This window comes from Ursus arctos, unplaced genomic scaffold (genome assembly GCF_023065955.2).
Source record: "Ursus arctos isolate Adak ecotype North America unplaced genomic scaffold, UrsArc2.0 scaffold_12, whole genome shotgun sequence".
In the NCBI taxonomy this organism is placed as follows: domain Eukaryota; kingdom Metazoa; phylum Chordata; class Mammalia; order Carnivora; family Ursidae; genus Ursus; species Ursus arctos.
Window position 1 is genome coordinate 73,429,794 of NW_026622786.1, and position 21,759 is coordinate 73,451,552.

The following is a 21,759-nucleotide window of genomic DNA, read 5'->3' on the forward strand; positions in this document are numbered from 1 at the left end:
CCCACAGGCTACCCTGGGGTGGCATTCACCTTGACGGCTGTCAGACAGAAACACCTGCCAACAGGACAGCGTGAAGCAGCCCTCTTCTGTGGGGAAGTCCCTGCAGAGCGCACGGCCGTCTGGGCGACAGCCCGGGCACAAGGGGATGGGACATATCAGGGAGCAGTAGGGCTCCCCTTGGCTTCGCAGCATCTTGCCCCGAGGGAGCAATAATTCCCCAGTTATACAGAGCGTAAGGATGCTGCAGGCATCGCTTCCAGGTCCTGCAGGGGGTGCCCCATGGAGCCTCTGCGCTGAGGCGGCCCAGGGCTGTGGCTTTTAAGCAGATGTTCCTAGTCTGGATAATTTACAATCCGGGTTCATTCTTACCATAAGCAACATTGCCTTCAAACAGCTGACATTCCACTTTTATCTGGTTTCCAAGGGAACAGCTAGAAAGGTAACCAAGTGTCAGATTCTGTAGGAGGGGAGAGGATTTGTTCCCCCTTCACTCTTACTGCCCTAACCCCTGGGGTCAGAACTGAATGTCTTCTCAGGAGAAAGAAAGAAGAAAAAAAAACCTTTTGAAATTATTTCCCAAAGCCAAGCCTTCTTATAGTGACCCACAGTCATCCAGAGAAGCTGAAGGCCTCTGGCAGGCCCGTGCACACCAGCCGAGGTGCAGGGGAGACCACTCCGTGAACCCCAGTAGTCCAACCCCCCACAGAATGGGAAGGCATCGGGGACTGAGGGACAGAGGCCCCCTGGCACCAGCCTCACACGTTCCCCTCAGTACTGTGACAAGGAGAGGACCTTGACTCCAGTGCCAAGGAACGTCAGGCAGCCCGTGCACTTGAGGAGATGACAGAAGAGTCCAGGCTCGACTTAGGGCTGCATGTTCAGGAACCATCTGCTCCCTCCACCTGGGACCCCTGCCTGCTGCCGGCCATGCGCTTCCCATCACCTCTGCCTTGTCAGACTCCACAGCCCTCCTTGTTGGCATCTTTGGGAAACCACCTGAGATCTCTGTGGGCTGTGGCTCCAGTGGTCCACGTGGACACGATGTCTGCCCTCACACCGATGCCACCATCCCTCCTCAGGAAGAGCTGGAAGGTGGCTTCCCCCCTCCTCCCTGCAAGCACAGCTAAAAACTTGAAGAACCTTCTTGCCTCGGAGAGCCCAGACACCCCTCCCCTCATCATCCCTCAGCTTTTTGCAACCTCCTTACCCTCCTACCCCAAGTCACCCCATTCACCCGGGAAGCTCTACAGCCGGAAACCTCCAACCAGGGCCCATGCCAGCCAAGCGTCTCAGCTATGCATTTATGCCCGGCCTGCGACCCCAAAGACTGTAAAGACTGGGGCTGGACCCTGTCGGAGGTCGGGGGGAGTCAACAGGCAGATGCCCACGTGCCAGGGGAGGGCTCAAGACAGGCGGGAGCACCATGGGGCCCAGAGGGCAAAGGCTGCGTCCACACCACTTCTCCCCTGAGTTCCAGAGTTTGCTCTCCTGACCTCTCCACACAGTGGCTGAGCTCAGTCCCCACCTCTGCCCCTGCACTCGGCTCCTCGCCTGGCCTCCCAGGCCAATTCGCACAGACACCCATCCTTGACGTGGTTTTGGTGATCACGGCCATGAGGCCACTAAGTGGACACTCCAGATGACAAGAAAGAGCCATATCCGTAGCCTCCTTCTCCCCCCTCACCTTTGGGTCCACCTCACATTCTTCACTTCAAATTCAAGAGTTGTTTCCCTCTAGCGCAGAGTTTGTCGGGCAGGTCACGGACATCCAGTGAGGGGATGAAGGGGCTGCTTACCCCGTAACACAGCCCGTGTCTGCCGCTGCCCGGCCGCCCGTTAGCCTGCTGCCCTGAGTAAGCCCGCTGCACTGCAGGCATGTCCGTGTTTGCAGTGCTACTGTGTAAATGTGTGTCGTGCTTACGGGGACCATTCTCACCCTCCCTGCGGAAGGAAGTGGGACTGACGTGCGTTCCACAGGCGGTGGTTAGAGGTCCCGGAGACAGATGTGATAGGGTGGCTTGAAGAGACCCCCAGTAAGAGGGAGGGAGTGTGGGCAGTCAGATCAGCGTGGACGGCCTCGTGCGGCCTCACAACAAGGCCTCTCGGGAAGTGATTCGTGTTCACTGGCGGTGCTTGCGTGTTGGGTCTGTCAGGGCGTCTCTCCTGGCGGCCGTTTCCGGAAAACTCAGCACAGCTCCACGCGGCCTTCATTCTTGGGCAGCTACAGTCCCCGCTGTGCAGCTGCCGTGAGCGGCCCGTGCTGGCCGGGTCTAGGCAGGCCTGGGGGAGGGGGGGTGCGTGGAGAGCTCACAGCCCTCGTCCCCACTGGCTCTCCCACAGCCGCGCACCGCCACCGCTCGGAGCTTCCCCACCCCAGCTTCTCCCTCATCCCTAAGGGAAACAACTCCCTTAGCATCCCCAGGATGGCTGCCCAGAGAAGGGGGGCAGCCTCCACGGCCCCAACAGCTTCCCCGGTCTGAAGCATCTGCCTCTGCCCTCCACCCGCCCTCCCCGCCCCTCAGGACTTCCAGAAGTTGCACAGGAGCGAGCTCCCTCCATCTGCATAATGAAAGCATTTATCAAAGCCCCCCCCCCCCCCAGCCCAAGAACAGATTTCTGCGTTAATAAAGGCTGCATATCACCCATGTCCTGGTCCCTGTCAAACAGCAGGTGACAGCCCTGTCCTTGGAAAGGGATGGCAGTTTCTGACCGAGTGCTCAGGGCCCTTCTGGCCAGCAACCTCCATCGCTGGCCCTGAGCAGGGCCTGCTGTCCCAGCAGCCCTGGAACCAACCATGTGCACCCGGATTCAGCCAGGCTGGTGGTGCTCAGTGGAGCCTGGGATCAGTGACTGAAGGGGACGGTAGGGACTGGTGGCACCAGAGGACCTGTGTGGGCACAGGGGCCAGGAGACACGTTACAGAAGGAGGAAGTATGTCCTCGGCCCCTGGGCTCTGGGAGCGGCCCTGAGGGAGCCACACAGCCAAGCGCAGTGTGCGTCTCTACCTCGGGGGGTCGGAATGGGGCAGTTTTCCAATTGATGACTTCCCAACTCTGGGCCTGAGGCCGGGTCCAGGAAGGCATTGTTCACTCCGGTGAGATCACAGAGGTGGCTGCACAGGCCCCGCCCACTTCCCCGCAGCTTGCCCGCTGGCTGCCCAGTGCCAGGCCCCAGGTGCCCCCCGAGCTGCTGGCCAGGGGTCAGGGGTCCGTGGGAGCTGAGGGCTGGCACCTCCCACGCTCCCCCAGGAACCATCAGGACATGAGGCCTCCCTCTTCCTCCTGCTGTTTGTCCTGAATGCCCCCACCCGGGCCGTGCTGGTCCCCAGGCCCTGACTGTCCCAAGGAGCCAATCTGGAAAGATGCAGGCCAGGGCTAGCTGCCCCACAGAGCGGAGGCCGGGTGTGTGGGGGCGAGTGGGGGGGCTGCTGTGCGCCAAAGGTGCGCCGCTCAGGCGTGAGGCCCCCGGCCTGGCGGGAGGGGGCGTGCGTCAGGGCCCCGGCTCTGCCCCTCTGCACCGTGGCTCTCCGGACTCCGTCTAGACCAGGCCGTGAGCCTCCTCAAATTAGCCGTAGATGTGCGAAGGCCATTTTTCTGGGGAGGGGCCGAAGCCGCCATCAGTCAGGGTGCCTCTGCTCTAAGACCCTCAGGGCCAGCCCTGACTGGCTCGAGCCTCGGGTAGGCTCACGTCAGCTTCGGACCAGGCGAGGAGAAGCAGCAGAACGGCCGCTGCCGGTCCTCAGAGCCCTGGGTGACGGCTTCCTCTCCAAAGGCCCCTTGAAAAGGCTTCCCTGGGGCCTGGAGGCAGCAGTCAGCCCTGATGGGCAGGGAATCCGAAGCGTTTCCTCCTGCCTGCGGACTGGTGGGGGGAAGACAGGAGGCCTGGGGCCCATAAAGGGATGTGATGGGCCCCTCAGACCTGAGTTCTGGGCCCCTCGGCCCCTCCCGAGGCACATCCCCTCAGTCTTCCCTTCTGTGGAACGGAGGGGCAGGCCCACACGCTCTGTTGGCTGCCTCAGCACCGTCTGACTCCCCTCTTTCCTGTCCTAGGCCTTGGGTGGGTGGCAGGCCCCTTTCGGCTGGCCCTCTACCCTCCCTCCCTCTCTCTGGCCCTGCCCAGCCCCCGCCCATCTGTGAACCTCCCAGGAGCCTCGGCACCCCCTGAGCCCCCTGGGAGGCCCTGGGAGGAACAGCCAGCAGTGAGGAATCCCAGAAGCCCTTCAGAGGGAGACCTCTCCAGAGACCCCCAGGAAGAGATCACGGCGAACACAGGGGCGGCAGCCCCTCATGGAGCCCCCAGGCAAGCAGCCCCTGCAGGAGCCGCCGGGGGAAGCGTCCCCGCCTGAGGGCTCAGACCTCAAGCCAGCACCCGGCACGCACATTCTCCACGTGGGCCACCTGAACCCCCAGTTCTCGGTGCCTGTGCTCACCTGCCTGCTGCGGGACACGCTGGAGCAGCTGGGGCTGCCGGTGGCACGCGAGCACGTCGAGGTGGTGAGGCGGCCACGGAAGGCCTATGCGCTGGTGCAGGTGACCGCCCATGAGGACACGCTGGCCTCCCTCCCCCGGCGCCTGCAAACGGCCCTGGAGGAGCACCGGATCCCCAAGGAGCTGGCGGCCCGCGGGAAGGAGCTGGTGCTGGGCGACGGCCGGGGACCCTCGAGCTGCCGAGAGGTAAGGGATGCTTGCCCGCAGCCCCCAGGCCCGCGAGCCACAGAGCCTCACGGAGCCGGGCGTGGAAGGCCTGTGCTGGGGGGCAGGGCAGGGGTGAGGGTGTGTCTTGGAGGATCCAGGAACAGATCTGCAACCTGGCGGGCTGCTACTCAGATGACAGAGCCTGAGGCTGGCCCCGTCCGCTCGCTCCCAGAAGCCGCGGCGCTTCTCGTTTGCCTCCAGCCTGGAAGCCCGTGAAGAGAGGCCAAAGCACGGGGCCTCCTCCCCAGGTCCTTCTGCATTCCATCCTCTGGGGCCGGGCCAGCCCGGGCCCTAGGGTAAGCGTGTTGTCCCCTTGGCCCACCTCGTTCCTTCAGTTGAACGCCATCAGCGTCGGCTCCAGGCCAGGCGGGAAAGCGGAGAGCAAAGGCTGGGCTCTGCCCTCGCGGCGTCCTCATCTCTGAGCAGAGCCAGACCCGGCTGTGGGGCAGCCTCACAGAAGAACTGAAATCCCAGCTGGGATTTAGGAAGTGGAAGGACGTTCTAGGCAGGGGACACGGGAGGGGAATGTCCCATTTGCAGAAGGGCAAGCCATTAGGTGGCCCTGGAGCTCCGGCTGAAGGCTGCCGAGGAGCTAGGAAGAAAGCTGGGCCAGAGGGCAGGGCCCGGGCCCCAAGGGGGCCGCAAGACCACAGCAGAGCGGGGGGCGGGGGGGTGGCCTTTATGGGGGCTGGGCGGGAGCATCGACTCAGCGCGGCTGAGGCTGGGCACTCCGTGAGACAGGTGGTCCTGGTTTCCCTTTTCTCTGGGGATGAAAACTCTGCGGTGTTTCAGTTGTTCCAGAACTAAGCAGCTTTGTGAGCCTGACTCCACGTTAGTGGGACAGTTGCCTCATGGTTCTGATAAACTGTCTTCTCTGGGAGCCGTGGGGCTGGTAGGGATGTGCCCCTCACCACCGTGCCCCAGGCCCCACTGCACTCCCGGCCCCAGAAACCACTGCTGGAGATCGGGAGGCGGCAAGCAGCCAGGGACAGCAGCAGAGAACCCAGGAAGGGAGGAGTGAGAGTCTTCCTGCCTCCAGGGTCAGCGAGGAGGGGGGATGGGATGGGAGGAGCCCGGAGGTAGGGAGGCCGCGATGAGGCCCAGACTAGGCCAGTGGTCGTGAGCCTGCTCACACGCAGAGCCCTGGAACAGAGCAGAAACCATGGAAGGGGTTTCCCGGAAGGGCTGGAGGAGGGCTGAGACTCAGGAGGACTGGTCAGTGGTCCAGGAAGCGACAGGCATTTCAGGGAGACCAGGAAAGGGGTGGGTTTCTGGGGACCCCCCCCATCCATTCAGAGACCAGTCACGAGGGACGTCAGGGTGCTGAGCCGTCTCGGGGAGTAATCTGGCCCTGGGCCGCAGAGGCCTGTCTGTCACTGAGCGGGAAGACAATGGCCACAGCAGCGCCAGCTCCCAGCCCGGGAAGGAGAGCTCGTCGTACCCACCATGCATCCCACAGCCCAGCAGGAAGGAGCGGTGGCGGTTCAAACCCTTGCCTCAGCGGCTTTCCCCGCACTGGCTACAGGACGGTGGGCAGAATTAGGCCCCTCCGCCTGGGAGGGGGCGTCAGGATGCCTGAGCGGCTGGGCCCCAGGCGGAAGGAGGTGTCCTGTCCCTCTTGCTGCCAGCCTCAGGGCTCCTGACTCCCCCCTCGCCCCAGCAGGAGGAGGACAGCGGCCCGAGCCCCCGCCCCAACCCCAGACCCACCCACAGCACCCCAGTGAGGGTCCCGCAGAGGTCCCGGGGCCAGCCCGGGGGCACGCGCTCCGACAGCGCCATCGTGCACCAGGAGATCCTGGGCCAGGAGCGCCTCTTCCAGGGCGCCTTCCTGGGCAACGAGACGCGCGGCGTGGAGTTCAAGCGCGGCAGTGGCGAGTACCTGAGCCTGGCCTTCAAGCACCACCTGCGGCGCTACGCATGCGCCTTCCTCAACAGCGAGGGCGGCAGCCTGCTCGTGGGTGTCGAGGACAGCGGCCTGGTGCAGGGCGTCCCCTGCGGCCACCGCGACGAGGACCGGGTGCGCCTGCTGGTGGACTCCATCCTGCAGGGCTTCCAGCCCCAGGTCTTCCCCGACGCCTACTCGCTCTCCTTCATCCCGGTGGTCAGCGCCTCTGCCCCCAGCACGACCCTCAAGGTGAGCCGCCGCCAGGAAGGTCTCCAGGTCTTGTCCCCCGCGCTCAACGAGGGCCAGCCGGCCTCTACTCTGCTGAGCTGGGCCGCTTTGGGACGGGGCCAAGGGGACCAGGGAGAGTGATGGGAGGAGAGGCTGGGAGCCCCCCCCCCCCCCGCCCGCTCCCAATCCCCGCCCCCAGGCTGCCCCAGGAGCCCCCAGGAGTGAGCGAGGCGGGATGTGCGGGGGCCGCAGTGCCTGCCAGAGTCGCTGCCGCTGTCGCCCTCGCCAAGGTGATCCGCCTGAGCGTGCACGCCCCCAGGGCCCAGGCCGAGCCGCAGCTCTACGAGACCGACCAGGGGGAGGTGTTCCTGCGGCGGGACGGGAGCATCCAGGGCCCGCTGTCCGGCCACGCCATCCAGGAGTGGTGCAGGCAGGTGAGCGGCTGGGGTGGGGACCCTCGTGCACAGGCCGGGGACAAGCCACCAGCCCCCGCTGCCCCCCAGTGCTCCATCACCGGCGAGAACAGGGAAGGGGCTGGACTGAAGGAACCCCAGTCATTCCGTGTTCCCCATCATGTGGCTGGGAGAGCGAGGGGCATATGGAGAAGGTTGAAGACCACCCCAAAGACTAGTGCGTCTGGGGGGAGACCCTTACGATGAGGGGGCAGTTAGTGCTGGACACAGTCCCAAGAAAAAGCCTTTTCGAGGACAACATTAGGTGGCAGAGAAGCAGAGCAGGACAGGCGCTGCAGGCGAGAGGGAAGGACGTGGCCGGTGGCCGCCAACCCGGGTCTGCCCCTGGAGCCTGGGGAGGCTCCAGAGGGTGGGTCAGCCCGGGCTCTGGGATGCTGGCAGGCCTCGGCGCAGGCGGCTTCCCTCAAGACCCAGGGCTGGCTCGCCAGGGCTGGCGTCGCGGCCAGGGACCGGGCTCCCACCTCGTGGGGCCTGTGTGGCTCCTCGTGGCCTCGAGTAGCGCCCCCTCCCCCCCGCCCCCCCCACCCCGGGTCCTCCTCCATCGGTTCAATTGTGGGCGGAGGGGCCCGGCCCCGGGCGTTCCCCACGCGGACCTCTGGCTCCGTGGCGCCCGCAGAAGTGGGCGGCCGAGCTGCGCAAGCTGGAGCAGAGGCTGCAGGTGCTGACGGCGGAGAAGGAGCAGCTCCAGCAGCAGCTGCAGCAGCGCGCGCCCGTCTCCTGCACCTGCTGTGTCCTGTGAGCGCCCGGCGCGGGGAGGCCGGCGGCACCGGCAGATGCGGGACTTCCTACCTGAGCCCACGTCCTCCCATGAAAACCCGTCTGGGCTGCTCGGAGGTGGATGGCAGAGCGTCCGTCCTCGCTCCTTCAACCGCCCGTGCGTGGGCTTCAATCCTGAGCCAACCCCCGTCTATGGAGCTGAGGCACTGCTCTCAGCCTGATCCCCCAGGCACCTTCCAGAAAGAACTGGTGAACACTCGGCCAGAGCCATCCTCGGGCCGAGCTGTAAGGGACTGGCCTGCTTCCTCACATGCTCATTTGCCCAGGCTGGGGTCTCCGACTCCAGCAGCGAGACAGGCCAGAAAGGAATGTGTCCTCCTGGGAAAGTCCTTCTGCTGATGGCAAGGCACACGCCGCCACCGTGGCTATGGGGCAGACAGGCCACCCTGCAGCCCCCGCCCTGGGCTCTCTGGAATTGTGATTGTCGAAGCTCTTGAATAAATTACATGCACCTGGGGCAAGGATGGTTCTTTCTAGGTTGCTCGGTCAGCCAGCTGGGCGCAGCTGAGCCCTGAGACCACGCCCAGCCCACCTGTCCAGGAGGCGGAGCCAGCCAGCGGCTCCTCCCACCCAGAGCTGTGGGGCCCTGACAGTTGCGATCCATTCCAGATCGGCCTTAAAGACCAGGTCACATGCACGGAGTAGACAGAGCAGCCCCTGCTGCATCAGCCAGTAGACCCCCCCCCCCCCACGCGCCGGGCTCAGCGGCTGGGACTTGCTCTTCCCACTTACCAAACACACTAATAAGGGAGGCCTGTCTCATGACACGTTACCTACCCAACTCCTGCCCCTCTTCCGCTGGGCTCCTCGGTCACCCAGACACAGGGCCTAAACCAAGTTTACAAGGCTCCTTGAGAGCCGCACAGAGGGTGTGCTGCTCAGAAGTCCGAGAGGAGGCATCCGGGAGCAGCTGCCACGGGCCCAGCACAGGCTACATGCTGGTCCAGGCAGCACGAGCCTCAGAAGTGCCTGTCCTGGGACACAGCCCGTGGCCACAAAGGGAAGGTGCAGCCGTGTCGTGAGCTGCTCCAGGCTGCTGAGCACCGGCGCGGAGCAGCTGGGTTGAAGTGCTACGGTCCCCACTGCCACAGCCCAGGTGGCAGCGCTGGTCAGGCTCTACCAGTCCTGGAAAGCCAGCGGGCGTCCCTCTTCCACAAAGGTTATCCAAGCGGCCAGCACTTATCAACAGGTCGGCTGAGGCCCCGGGAACACGGGAACCATCCCACACCCAACTGAGTCCTCACTGTCGCAGGGAGCACTGACGTCACCACTGGGCACATCAGAGCACTCAGTTTGGGGAATGGCTCTTACAAAAAGGACTCAGACTGTCTGATGAGACCGCCAAGTGGGAACAGTGGTTAGAATCCCGCCCCATCAGGGCGCCTGGGTGGCACAGCGGTTAAGCATCTGCCTTCAGCTCAGGGCGTGATCCCGGCGTTCTGGGATCGAGCCCCACATCAGGCTCCTCCGCTATGAGCCTGCTTCTTCCTCTCCCACTCCCCCTGCTTGTGTTCCCTCTCTCGCTGGCTGTCAAATAAATAAAATAAAATCTTAAAAAAAAAAAAAGAATCCCACCCCATCAGCCACACTGAAAGTTCCAAGACAAGCATGAGGACCTCTATAAGTGACACATTTTAGCTTGGTCCGCGAGAAACGCAGACAAAGGCGGCGCGGTTGCTCTCGCTTGGTCAGGGCGGGAACCCTAGCTTCAGGTTTCTCTCACGTCAGTGAGGAAAGGCAGCTGACAAGCAACCCAGCCTGAGCCTCGCGTCAGACTGTACAGGGGAGCCAGCTCACGAGGAGGGGGGCTGAGCAGAGGGTGGGTGGGGACCCATGGCTGCAACAGGCCACAAGGAGTGTAGCCAGTACCGCTAATTTCACTCCGGAGGAGAAACCACTCAGGACACTGCCCTGGGCGCGGAAGGCCGAGGAGCGGGAGGACCGCGGCGGATAAAGCCGTCCTGCTGTCTGACAGCGGCTGTCTGCTGCTCCCTGGTCACACGCAAGGTGCCCCATCCACGCCCGCAGAGGGAGGGACCCCCATAAATTACCCGGCCCTCCCCCTTTCCCCAGATCAAACAGCACCCACGCTTCTTGGCATCTCTACGTGCCGGGAACCTAAATTTGAAGGCTTGGGGGGGAAATTCTGGTTTCCCACCAAAAAGAAAGGCTCCTCTCAGTTTTTACGCGGACGGTCAGCTCATCCACGTAAGGCCGCCCCACCGGAGGACAGCCAGGTGCTGACCGTTGAGGTGACCCCGGCGCACGTGGGACCGCACTCAGACATTGCCCACCCAGCCGCGACAGGAAGAGCACGACACACCAAGCGTGGCTCGTTCTGCGTTCTTTATTTAAGTTAGAGTATACACGGGGTCTTAGCCAGAGGACAGCAGGCACGCGGCGGTGCCTATGGTTACACCATGTTAAGAAAATAGCTTTTCGTATTGCATTTCACCTGCAGTAACACCGTTCTGGAAGGAAAAACTCCCCTCGGGCAAAGCTGTCTATATAGGAGAGGCTTTGAGAGGCAGTTTCCCCAAAAGATTCTTTGTTCTTTTTTTTTTTAAGCAACCCCTTGATGCAAGGAGTACTTCCCAGCTCCAGGGAGGGCCACGCGGCCAGAGGACAGGGACTCTGAAACCGCACTCCGGAGAGACCGACTGCTCGCCATTCCACGTGACACCAAACCAGCCGTTCCCTTCGGCCACCGCGTCCCCGCCGCCATGGGCCCCGGGAGGCCCCGCAGAGCGAGCGGCGCCGAGGCCGTTCCGGTTTCGCCACTCCGGGTGGCAGGCAGTGCCCCGGGGTTACCAGCACCAAGTGTCGTCAGCCCTCGCTAACATGATCCCTCCGCGCTCGGCCGGCAGGACGCACGTCTTGTGGTCTAGGCATTCCAGGGGAAGCAACGGGCTACACACTTGAATCCACGAGGATGGGAGGTAGTTGGAGAAACGAGGTGATCGATGGGCACTCCCCCGGCGCGTGCGTCATCCACCCCCCGCCCACAGGCCCCCCTCCTCGGTGGAGCCCGGCGGGGACCCCGTGGGGTGTCGACACGGAGCGGCACTGGGGAGGGGCCGACACACAGGATGGGACACGCGAGTCACAAAGTCTTCCAAATACCTTTCCCCCGTAATAAAATAATCTTAATAAAAACATAATTTAAAGGAAGTGTCAAAAGCTGAGTGTAAAATCAAAGCTGTAAACTCTCACAGTCCGAAGGCTCCCTTGAATCGCCCTGTTTGAAAACAAACACACACACGAGAGCGGTTACAGGACGCGCTCGCAAGCGGGGGGAGAGTTAGCAGCCGGCTGCGACAGCGGACCGGCCGCTCCCGTGACGACCAGCACAGGAGCCCGACGGGGATCACGAGAAGCTAACGTCGCAAGCCCTGCACAATCCCACACTTTCCAGACCTTACGAGGCTTCTTCCTCCGCCCCAGCACGAGCCTTCTGGCCAGTGCCCCCGCCTCCCCAGAGAGCCTGCGGCAGGGGGAGACTCCAGACTTCACCGACAGCCAGCCCCCGACTGAACCTCTGCTTTCGCTCTGGGGCGGCATCTCAGAGAGCAGGCAGCCCGCGGCCAACCGGAGAGATGGAGGAGGCCAGGCCGGGCGGCTGGGCGTCCAGGGCAGGAGGGCACCGCCGCGCGCCCATGAGACCACCCCGCGCAGCCCAGAGGCCTCTGCGGTGAACGAGAGGTGTGCAGGGCTCGGGGGGCCGCCCGCCCATGCCGCGCAGCGGGAGCTCTCCCCCCGTGCTGGGGCCCCCACCTACGGGACCGCAGCACACCCCTGGTTCTCCTTCCGGGCCCCATGGATTCCTGACCCCCCAAGCCCCTCCTGATACTCCCCCCAGCAGGCGGTGAACACAGTTCACTCGGTTATCACAGTAACACTGAATATAACTTACGGCAGTGCCCGCAGCCACCCCACGTCATAAACCTACAAACCCCGTCACCGGAAAGGCCGACATTCCAGGTTTGCCCGATAATTGTTCAGATTTTAAAGGATTTCCAGAATAAGCAGCAATCAACGTAAGTGTTGAATGTTGTGTCAATTTTAAAGCACTTCCTGGCGAAAGCCTGAGTTTGCAAACACGCCCATTTTGTCACACTGGTCACCACCTTCAAGATGCCCGAGTTTATGGCTCCATGAGACAACAGGGTCTAAGAGCCCAGTTCCCCCAGATCTGGTCAGACTGGCACCTGAATGTCACTATCGGCAACAAGACAACTGCCCAGTGGCTGGTGTCCCCTCCGCCCCGCACTGGAGACCCCGAGGCCCTGGGGACACCGACGCGGTCCCTGAGAGGGGCCTCGCCCACCTGGTGCCCACGCCGACCTCACCACTTACATTCTCTGGCAGAGAAAATCCTCGCCACCAAACATTCATGATACCTTACAATTCTAGCGTTATCACCATTAAAACAAAGAAAGGAAAATACTAGAGCTGAGAAATGCTACTTACGTTACCATCAGTCGTGATTTATTGACGGGAACTTCAATTCGGTGATTTCAGAGTCGGGGGAGCTGCTTCCGCTCCTGTCACTGTAGGTGTCCCTGTGGAATTCGGATGGTTTATTCATCGTCTCCCACCACAGACCCGCCTTCCTGCTCTGGTTTCCCAGCCACCATCACCACAGGACCCTTGTCCGCACGCGGCGGGAATCAGGGAGGCGCTACTCAGCCTGATGTATTTGGCACAGAGCTGTAGGGGGTTCTCCTCTTCTAGTTAGTAGGGATAAACGCTGGGTATATACTTCACTCAGCGTGAGCGACTGGTTCCGGAGACAGGCAGCAGCGAGGCAGGGATCCAGCGGGGCTGTGGCCACCAGCTCGGGAAAGCCAGCACCCCAGGGAGCGCAGGGCCCAGGTGCCACAGTGAGGGCCCGGCCCCCGTGCCAGGGGAAGGCGGGGCAGCAGACAAGCAGCCCGAGGGGACCCCAGGGAGGAGAGCAGGCCCGCTGAGACGAGCTGGAGAAGAGTGACCGCACCTGGGTGAGAGCCTGCAGCCTTTCTGGAGGTAATGCGGGAGCCTCCCCACGGAGGCCAGCAGGAGGCCAAAGTACGGAGGCGAAGGCTTGATGGGCCTGGACAGGAACTCAGGGTGGTACTGAACCCCAACAAAGAAGGGGTGGTCTGAAACAAACGCAAAAGCAGCACTTTCGTTGTGTGCATAAGACACAGAAGAGCAAGCGCTGCCAGAATCTCACGTTTCTACAGTCCCTACAGTTACCTAAAGATAGCGTCTTAATCAGAACCTGAGTAAAGGCAGCCACAAAGCTGGGGGAGCAGACGTCCTGGCCCCGCACGCTGTCGCCTGCTGGCTGACGGGGCCTCCTGTACAGGGTTCCCACCTGGCCGGCCCTGCTCCCCGGCTTCCTCAGATCAGAAGCGGGGCTCAAGGACCAAGGGCGAGCTCTCGTTCTAGAGAATAAGGGCCAAGGCCAGAAGTGCGTTGCCCGTGGGAGGATGGGCTCCCCGGGGCTCCGGGCGCCTGTTCCCCAAGAGCACCCCCAGCAGGGCAGGGCTGTTCCCTCTGGCCGCCCGGTCAGCGCTCCCAGCCCCCACCCACGGCTGCCCGGCGCTCACCCTCCAGCTCCACGATCTCCATCCTCTCTCCCCCAACGTCCTGGCCCACGAACTTCAGGCCTTGCTCTTCCAAACACTTCTTCAGGACTGGATTCACCTGCGGACACGGCAAGAGTAAGCCTCAGCTTGCTGTGTTTCCAGAGTCGCCGGAAGGAGAAAAGTGGAAAGGTCACTAAGCTCAACTCTTCACCTCAAATCTGTGGCGGTGCCTCTCTTCCAGGTAATCTGGATCTCCATAGAGCTTCCCTGGCAAGAGAAGGCACGCTGAGGCAAGAATTCTGATGCACGGAAGAATCCACTCACAACCACATCCCGCTTCCCAGTGTACTTTCCACCGCGACGCGGCCCGGCCCTCTGAAGGCCGGCTCTGGGGTTCTCCCGCCAACCCCGGCCACCTGCCCGCAGCAGCGCAGTGGAAACTCGCTCCTGGGCTCTGATTTTAAGATTTTATTTATTTATTCGACAGGGATAGAGACAGCCAGCGAGAGAGGGAACACAAGCAGGGGGAGTGGGAGAGGAAGAAGCAGGCTCCTAGCAGAGGAGCCTGATGTGGGGCTCGATCCCAGAACGCCGGGATCACGCCCTGAGCCGAAGGCAGACGCTCAACCGCTGTGCCACCCAGGCGCCCCTGGGCTCTGACTTTTTTGACCACGCCAGAACAACCGTCACAGAGACAGGCATTTCCATCCCTCCCCGCCAAACGCGTGATTACTGCGGTACAAAGCACTTTCTGCTAGAAACTGCCCTGGAAAACACACCAGGACGCGTTAAACAGCTAAACCGAGAAAGACACTTCCAGAGCTACAGAGCTGGCCCTGGGGGCAGCTGTGCAGTTAAGTCACGGTCAGCAGAGCGCTGCCCGGTCACCTACTCCAGGGATTCAAACGATGAGAGCCACGAGGGGCCCTGCTTATATAAAGACAGAATCTTCCCAGTGAGCAAGAGAACGAGACTGACCGCAGTCGTTCTCAATATTTTCCTCCCCCAATTTCCCTAAATCTTTAGCGCCTATTAGTACTTTAACTGCCTGTGGGACAGCACGTGCCAACATCGGTGGTCAAATTCGGTTCACGGGAACGGCCTAGGGAAAGGACTGCGGCGGACGGCCCCTCACTGCCTCCTTCCGGTGAGCCGCCCGCAGCCGAGACCCCCAGCCCCCGAGACCCCCAGCCCCCGAGCGCACTACCTGAGGGCTTTTCCAAGAGCCACGTGGTTTCTCGGCTATTACCGCGCACACGCCCTAACAGAACGTGAGTAGGAAGGGAAAAAAGAACTGGAAAGCAAGAACAAAACCAAAAACGCCGGCCTGGCTCTGCGGAGCCCCAGCAGCAGCCCGAGACGTGCATCCTGGACGTGCCGCGCTGGAGGCAGGCCGGGGGGGCAGCTCTTACTCATGACTGAGTTCTTGGTCTGGAACAGTGTTCTCCTCTTGCCCAGCCTCATGGTGCCGCCCATCTGCCCAGGGTTGTGTTCCGGCATGTCTATGACCTGCAGGGTTCAAAACAGACACACACTGCCACACTCTGCTTCCGCGAGCAGACGCTGCGTGGGGTGACGAGGGCCTGGGAGAAGCTCGAACCCCCAGCCGTTGCTCGGAGGAGACGCTCGCCGCTGGGGGAAGGTCTTCCTCTCATCGTTGATAACCTGTGTTGGGCAGGGACTTAAGCCGTCCGCCTGTTGTCCTGACTGCAGGAACGCACAGCTGCCCCCACCCTTGGCCATTGCTGTCCCCAGCGCTTGGGATCATGAGGGCTGCTGGGCCACAGCACCTCTGGAGACTAACGCAGCAGCACGGATGCGAGACAGGATAGGTTAGAACACACGTCTCCTCCGCTGGACGGATGCGCTGCTCAGAAGAAAGGGATACTTCTCAGGGCTACCGTGTCCCGGCCGGAGCTCGGGGAACGTGTGGGCCGCAGAGAGGCCAAGGCCCCCGAGCCACGACAGCCCAGCGCACTGCTCAGTCCCAGGCTCCTCTGAGCGCCTCCTGGCCTCCAGGACCGTCTCTGCGCCCTGCTTTCCCACCACTGTGAGGACGCACCCTTCAAACCCTTCACTTCTCCCCTCCTGAGCTCATCACCTGAGCGAAGTCCGTTTCAAGTCAACAAGCGTAAACCGATGCCGTTTAAATGCCCTGAGATCAAGAGCTCGTCCGCTGTTTATCACAGCATCTCTGGTATCGAGAACACAGCTGTCAACCCCCGGGCGGGAGATACGAAGATGGATAAAGGTGCTGTCCCTCCCCAGGAGCCACATTCCTCTGACGGGAGCCATCCCACGGGGGATGAGGGCCTCCACGAGCGTCAGTCACCCTTACACACGTCAGCACCATATCCCGCAGGTCTTGAGTAACATGCCCGTCTCCCCGGGTGGTCGGGGAGGCAATGGACGAGTATCTGTAAGGTGGTGAGGACAGCGCCTGGCGCACAGTAGGGGCCCACGTCAGGGTTTCCTGTCAGCAGTGTTACTCCTGGGGGCTAAGGGGCTGGAGAATTGTTCTAACCAGGAACCGCCCTGGTTGGCTGGGGTGATACCTGTCTGAAACATTTTCTGCGGCAAACTGGGAAGAGCAGTGAGAAATCACATAACGAAAAACAAAAGTTCCTCCCATCCAGTCAGTTTGAGGGTTCCATGGACGGACGCCGTGGTCTCCGTCCTGTGGCTGAGCACCGAGCACCGAGCGCTCTCGTGAATGCCCCCTCCACGCCCTTCTAGGCCCTGGTGAGGTTCAAACACTGGACTCACCACAGGATGATTGGTCTTAGGGTCAAACTCTGTAGAATTGGCATCTGAAAAATTCAAATACTGATGTTATGAAAAGTTACAACACTGATTATTTTCAAGTGTCATTCCTAAGCTCTAAACTACAATTTCTCTCCCCAGTTCAAAGTGACCGTTCAGTGATTCGAACAAAAGCCAGTGGAAACATGAAGATACGAAGTACTCAATGCACAACATTTCCCATCCGTGAGCTCTCTGAAAGCCACGCTGCACAAAATGGGGAAAGTGAAACCAGCGGCACAACCTCATCTTTATTTAGATAGTGCCTCCTTACGACAGTCCGTCCACTGTTGTCTCAACTGTCCCCTTCTCGTGTCAGAGTGTGTCCAGGCCGGACAACACACTTCTCTCACCCTCGGCACCTTCCGCGTGGCCCTGCCCAACCGCCTGGCTCAGCAGCTCAATCGGGAACTCACTGATCTCAACACCCAATCACCTTCCTCTCCCTTACCGAATTTATGGTCTAGCCATAAGCAAAACCGCTAAAGACTAAAAGGAAAAGAACCCAGTTCCTGGTCCAGCCCGGGGCCCTGTGTGCGCCCCCCTAGGCCTAACCAGGGCCAGGTCCCAGCTGAAGGTAAGCTCGTCACCAGGTCACCCACCCACCTGGGGACGCGAGTGCGTGACCCATCGTGGCTGAGAGAGGGTCCGAGGGCCCAGAGGGCCAGGTCTAGGCTGGTGGGCGGCCAGGACAGTGCCCGCAGGGGCTCGGCAGCCCGGACGAAAGGCCATGCTGCCTACAGAGCAGCTACCACGCCCTCGGCGTGACCGGGAGGCGGCCTCCCAGAAGCACGTACAGGGAGCCCAACCCTCACGGTGAGCTGGCCACAGCACAGCCACTCGTCCCTCGTGGAGCCAGGCTGCTTTTCACATTCCTCACGATGCTTGGTTTCTTCTTCTTACAACTTCTGAGGTCTTTCTGGAAACCTCCTGTTTGTCAGCTGGGCTACCGAGACGACAGGGGCTGTGGCGGGCTCTTCCATCGGTGGCCCCAACGAGCTTCGCCCCCGCCGTCGCACTGTGTGGTCCCCTCCCCCACCAACCGCGCTGGGCCTTGGGACATGGGCAAGCTTGTTAAGTGCCTACACACTGGGCCTGTCATTTTGGAAGCCAGCAGGTCGCCTTGCTGTGAGCCGCCTCGGCTGAATTAGTGAATGACGAGCCTTGCTACGTGGAGAGAACCATCTCGATGTCCCTGCTGGGCAGAGCTGAATGCACGGCCCGGTGAGCTGATATACCACAGGGCGCAGAAAACCAGCCAGCCGAGTCCACTCACCCCACCGCATTCTGAGACATGATACAACATTGTTGGAAGCCACAGAGTTTCGGGTGGTCTGGACGGTTAGCGAGGCACAGAGAATTTCCTACTTGCCAGGCACCATGCTGGGACTATTTACAAGCATTATTTCATTGGATTCTTACAACCATGAGAAGCAGGTACCATTATCACCCCATTTTACAGAAGAAACAGAAGCCCAGAAAGGCTAAGGAACTTATCTAAAATCACCCACAATGAGGGAGAGTCAGAAGTTGGGCCCAGGTCTGACCAGCTCCGGAGCCCAAGCTCCTAGTAACGGCACAGCCTCGCACAAGCCAGAGCTGCCCTGCTCGGCACCAGCTCAGGGACGGTGGCGATGGTGATGGGAGCGCGGGCCTCTCCGGAGCTGGAAATGCAGGTGCAGAGAGCCGGGCTGCCTGCTCAGCTGTGACCCCTCCCTCCCGTGGTCGGCGTGGAGGAGCTGCGCTTTCCCTCCAGACACATGGCAGTTCCCCTCTGCGTCTCTACCGTGAAGCCAGGCCTGGCCTTCTCCACAGTCCCCAGTCACCCGGTGGGTGGCAGGCTTCATGACGTCCAGGAAACACTTCAGCAAGAATTTAACAAGGTTTTTAATGAACACTTACCTTGCCATCCCAGCACATTTCTTGAAAATTCAACCACTGCCAACTGCATTCCTAAGCACACACCTTGCAGGGGGAGGGAAGACACAAATGCCATTGAAAAGACAGCTCCTACATGTCCCACCAGCCTGCCCTGGACTCCGTGTCCCGCTTGCCCGCAGAACGACAATCACAAACTCTCATACCTCCCACCCGGCCCCCTACCAACAAGCACCCTCTGCTGTTTTAGCTGTTACCAGCTTTCAAAAACTGGGTCTAAGCTTTCAAAAACTTCTCATATGAAGATTCCAGGTTTTACAAGCTATTCGAATTTTAGGAATAAGCAATATTCTGTTCATACTTAAAACTTCAGGTTTCCCTAGCCTCTCTCATTAAGCTCCCATCTGCATCCGATCAAAGCTGAAAATCAGTAAACTTTGTGGCACCAGGAAGCACCGGAATCACTTTGCCCGATTCCAAGTGGGGATGTGCGTGACACTCAGCGTCACGCGTCCTGCCACACAGCGGGGTCCGGCGAACGGACACGACCGCCTGATGCTATTTCACCCTCCCTGCATCCCACGACATCCACGCGTGGATTGATAAGCTCTCTCTTCTCACGCTAAGAGCGTCTGAATTTCTTCCAAACAGAACCAAGCAGCTTCCGCTTCAGGTGCGACCTAGGAAGACGGCATTGCTGCTTGGTTCCGACAGCCTCCCTGAGTTTACTCACAGGCTCCCCTGCAGCACCTTTTCTTGATCTTTCCTACTCCTTACCCAAAAAAGGCTTCTTCTGTTTCCGAGCCCAGGCGATAGCTTGGATTTTTCCTTCTGTCCCCCGAACACCAAATCCCCCTGGAACCAGCACTCCGCTGTACAAGAGAGCAGAGCACACGGCGATTGGCCCTTCCCACCAGCCCAAGGAGCCATGCCCGAGACACGGATGCCATGAAGTCACTCCGTGTAGTTTGCTACTGGGGCTATGACAGTGATTTCGAGACTCCAGTGAGCTGTACGTAAACACCATGAGCTTCGAAAAGGTGCACTAAGTGCTTACAAGTCAAAAAAAAAAAAGATGGCACACACGGATTCTTTCCTAATTTTAATATATGTTAATACAAATCCAACTTTTTACTTCTTGGCTTAAAGGGCTCCCTTGCGTGGGAAGGCTCTCTCAGAACGCCTGCTGAGCGGGGGCCTCGGTCGTAGTTGTAGGGCTCTAGAACATTCCAGTGAGCTAGATTTCCTGCTGATTGTTTACTCTTATCAATAACAGCTGCCAAAAACAAACTATGAGACTCTGCTGATGGGTCCTCATCAACGTTCTGGGTGAACGTCTTTACATAAGCCTCACCAGCAGACGCAGACAGCAAACGTGCATAAAATCAGAACACGTTTCCTTCCGATTCGACTCTATTCATAAGCTGTATTTTTATAAGGCTTAAATCATACAGATTGTAGCCTTTTCAATAATTAAAAGATCTTTAAAAAGCAGATTACCTACCACTAGCACAGGCAAGCACAGGGCAGTGCTCACTTAAGCCCTCCTCCCCCAGAAACCCCTGGAAACCACAGGCAGGGGCGCGACTCACTGAGCGCTGCACAGCTTCTGCCAGGCTTCGTGGTAGCGCACGGGCTCCTCCTGCAGCGTGCTCAGCTCCAGGTCGGCAGAATCTATGTACTGGGGGTGCACGGGCAGGGAGAAAAGAAGCAGGCCGTGACTCCAGCGCTGCAGTTTTCCTAATTCCCAAATAACAGCGTCAATACCCTGTCTTCCCTCCTTTAAAATAAAGTGTTAGGGGCGCCTGGGTGGCTCAGTCGGTGAAGCGTCTGCCTTCGGCTCAGGTCGTGATCTCAGGGTCCCGGGATCGAGCCCCCCATCGGGAGCAGGGAGCCTGCTTCTGTGTCTGCCCTTCCTCCCCCCTGCTCCTGCTCTCTCTCAAATAAATATATAAAATCTTTTTAAAAATTAAAAATTAAGTTTTAAAATTATAATCTTTATATTTAAACTCACTGATTTTTAAATAAATTTTAAATTATTTCTTATATTTTAAAATACAAATGTTGCCCATCCAGCTCTCCATTGGCTCTATTCTCAGCCCACTGGAGTCTAAAGTGTTCTGTCTGAGGGCGCCTGGGTGGCCAGTCGGTTAAGCATCTGCCTTCGGCTCGGGTCATGATCCCGGGGTCCTGGGATCGAGCCCCCCATCGGGCTCCCTGCTCAGTGAGGAGCCTGCTTCTCCCTCTCCCTCTCCCCCTGCTTGTGCTCGCTCGCTCTCTGACAAATAAATGAAATCTTTAAAAATAAAATAAAATGAAATGAAATGAAAAAAAAGAAAAAAGAAAGAGAAAATAACAGTGTTCTCTCTGCTGAGAATGCATTTCTCCCCAGCCTGTCTGCCTAGACCGCTCTCCATCTTTCCACCTTTCCTGAAGTACAACTACGGACGATAAAGTACAAGCACGTTAGCACACGCTCTGACGAGTTCTGTCAAACATGCAAAGGTGTGGCCACCACCGCAATCAGAGATAAAATGACTGTCATCCCAAAACGTTCCCTCTGCCCCCCCCGCCACCTCCTCTCCACGTCCTGCCCCGGATACTCCGCCCTCTGTCACCACAGACGCCCCTCTCAGAACCGCACAGAAACACACACACGGCATGCGGCCTTCCGCGTCTGGCTTTTCTGGCTCGGTACGTTTCTGAGACTCATCCCTTTGCTGTGGTGTCACGAGTTTATTCCTTGTTTTCCCTGAGCAGTTTCCCTCTGTGGACATACACCACAACGTGTTTGCTAACTCATGCTGGACATGTGGACTGGTTCCATATTCTGGCTATTAAAATAATAGTCCTCTTGTATAAAAATATTTTTTGTGGCCGTATGTTTTCAGAGTGGGTATCAGCGAATGAAAGTGCTGGGTCACAGAGTGCCTGTACGTGTCCCTTTGTAGGAAAGCGCCAGGCTGTGTCCTCGACGGTCGTGCCATTTCCCCAGTGCCCGGCAAAGCCCGGAGCGCCACACCCTTGCCAGCACGCTCGGCCCCTCCGGCAGGTGTCTGTGTCTCACAGCAACGTCACGCGCATCTATCTGCTGACAGCTGAAGGCCGTCCTGACACCCTTTCCACATACATCAGTGCAGCTTTTATGAAGTGTCCACTCAGACCTTCTGACCCCCTTCTTCTTATGTTGTTCATCTTCTTCCTACTCCTTTCTGCCCAATACCCTGCGATCACTTCCCTGAACCTCAGGGGAAGACGCAGCTGTGGCCCCTGACAGGATTTATGACCCCACAGGCCTGTCTCCAGACCTCCTCCAGTTCACACTTTTCCATCCACTGAGTTCCCAACTAGTCCCCATCTCCAAGCCCCTGGATACACGCTACCTTCTTCCCAATGCCCTTCCCGTCTGCCTCACCCATCTTCCCAAACTCTCCAGAGTCCCTCTTTGA

General features: G+C 59.8%; 2 protein-coding genes across 5 annotated transcripts in view; one reads left to right on the forward strand and one right to left on the reverse strand.

The window, feature by feature from the left end:
• The first annotated feature begins 1,041 nt into the window (after nt 1–1,041).
• Nucleotides 1,042–8,678, forward strand: SLFNL1 (schlafen like 1). The gene is made up of 5 exons (XM_057310256.1): nt 1,042–1,329; nt 4,224–4,683; nt 6,353–6,828; nt 7,098–7,241; nt 7,897–8,678. Exons 1-5 carry the CDS (start codon nt 1,042–1,044, stop codon nt 8,017–8,019), a joined length of 1,491 nt encoding a protein of 496 aa, XP_057166239.1. The 3' UTR covers nt 8,020–8,678.
• A 1,707-nt stretch (nt 8,679–10,385) lies between these two features.
• The window catches only part of CTPS1 (CTP synthase 1), a 29,917-nt gene continuing 18,543 nt past the window's right edge, over nt 10,386–21,759 (reverse strand). For 3 of the 4 annotated variants that reach the window (XM_026498371.4, XM_026498370.3, XM_057310730.1), the window contains 10 exons: nt 19,903–19,991; nt 19,088–19,182; nt 18,335–18,397; nt 16,397–16,440; nt 15,043–15,139; nt 13,842–13,897; nt 13,652–13,748; nt 13,054–13,198; nt 12,528–12,619; nt 10,386–11,295 (listed from right to left, as the gene is read on the reverse strand). In XM_026498371.4, coding sequence (XP_026354156.1) covers nt 12,535–12,619; nt 13,054–13,198; nt 13,652–13,748; nt 13,842–13,897; nt 15,043–15,139; nt 16,397–16,440; nt 18,335–18,397; nt 19,088–19,182; nt 19,903–19,991 — 771 coding nt within the window. In that variant the 3' untranslated portion in view covers nt 10,386–11,295; nt 12,528–12,534. Of the gene's footprint in view, nt 11,296–12,522; nt 12,620–13,053; nt 13,199–13,651; nt 13,749–13,841; nt 13,898–15,042; nt 15,140–16,396; nt 16,441–18,334; nt 18,398–19,087; nt 19,183–19,902; nt 19,992–21,759 lie in introns of those variants that run through there. The other variant, XM_048220712.2, reaches the window with a different exon arrangement.

Coding starts and splice junctions, on each gene's coding strand:
- SLFNL1 (XM_057310256.1), top strand. CDS start 1,042: ATGTCTGCCCTCACACCGATGCCACCATCCCTCCTCAGGAAGAGCTGG. Junction 4,684..6,352: donor CTGCCGAGAGGTAAGGGATG/CTTGCCCGCAGC, acceptor CCCCCTCGCCCC/AGCAGGAGGAGGACAGCGGC. Junction 7,242..7,896: donor TCCAGGAGTGGTGCAGGCAG/GTGAGCGGCTGG, acceptor TGGCGCCCGCAG/AAGTGGGCGGCCGAGCTGCG.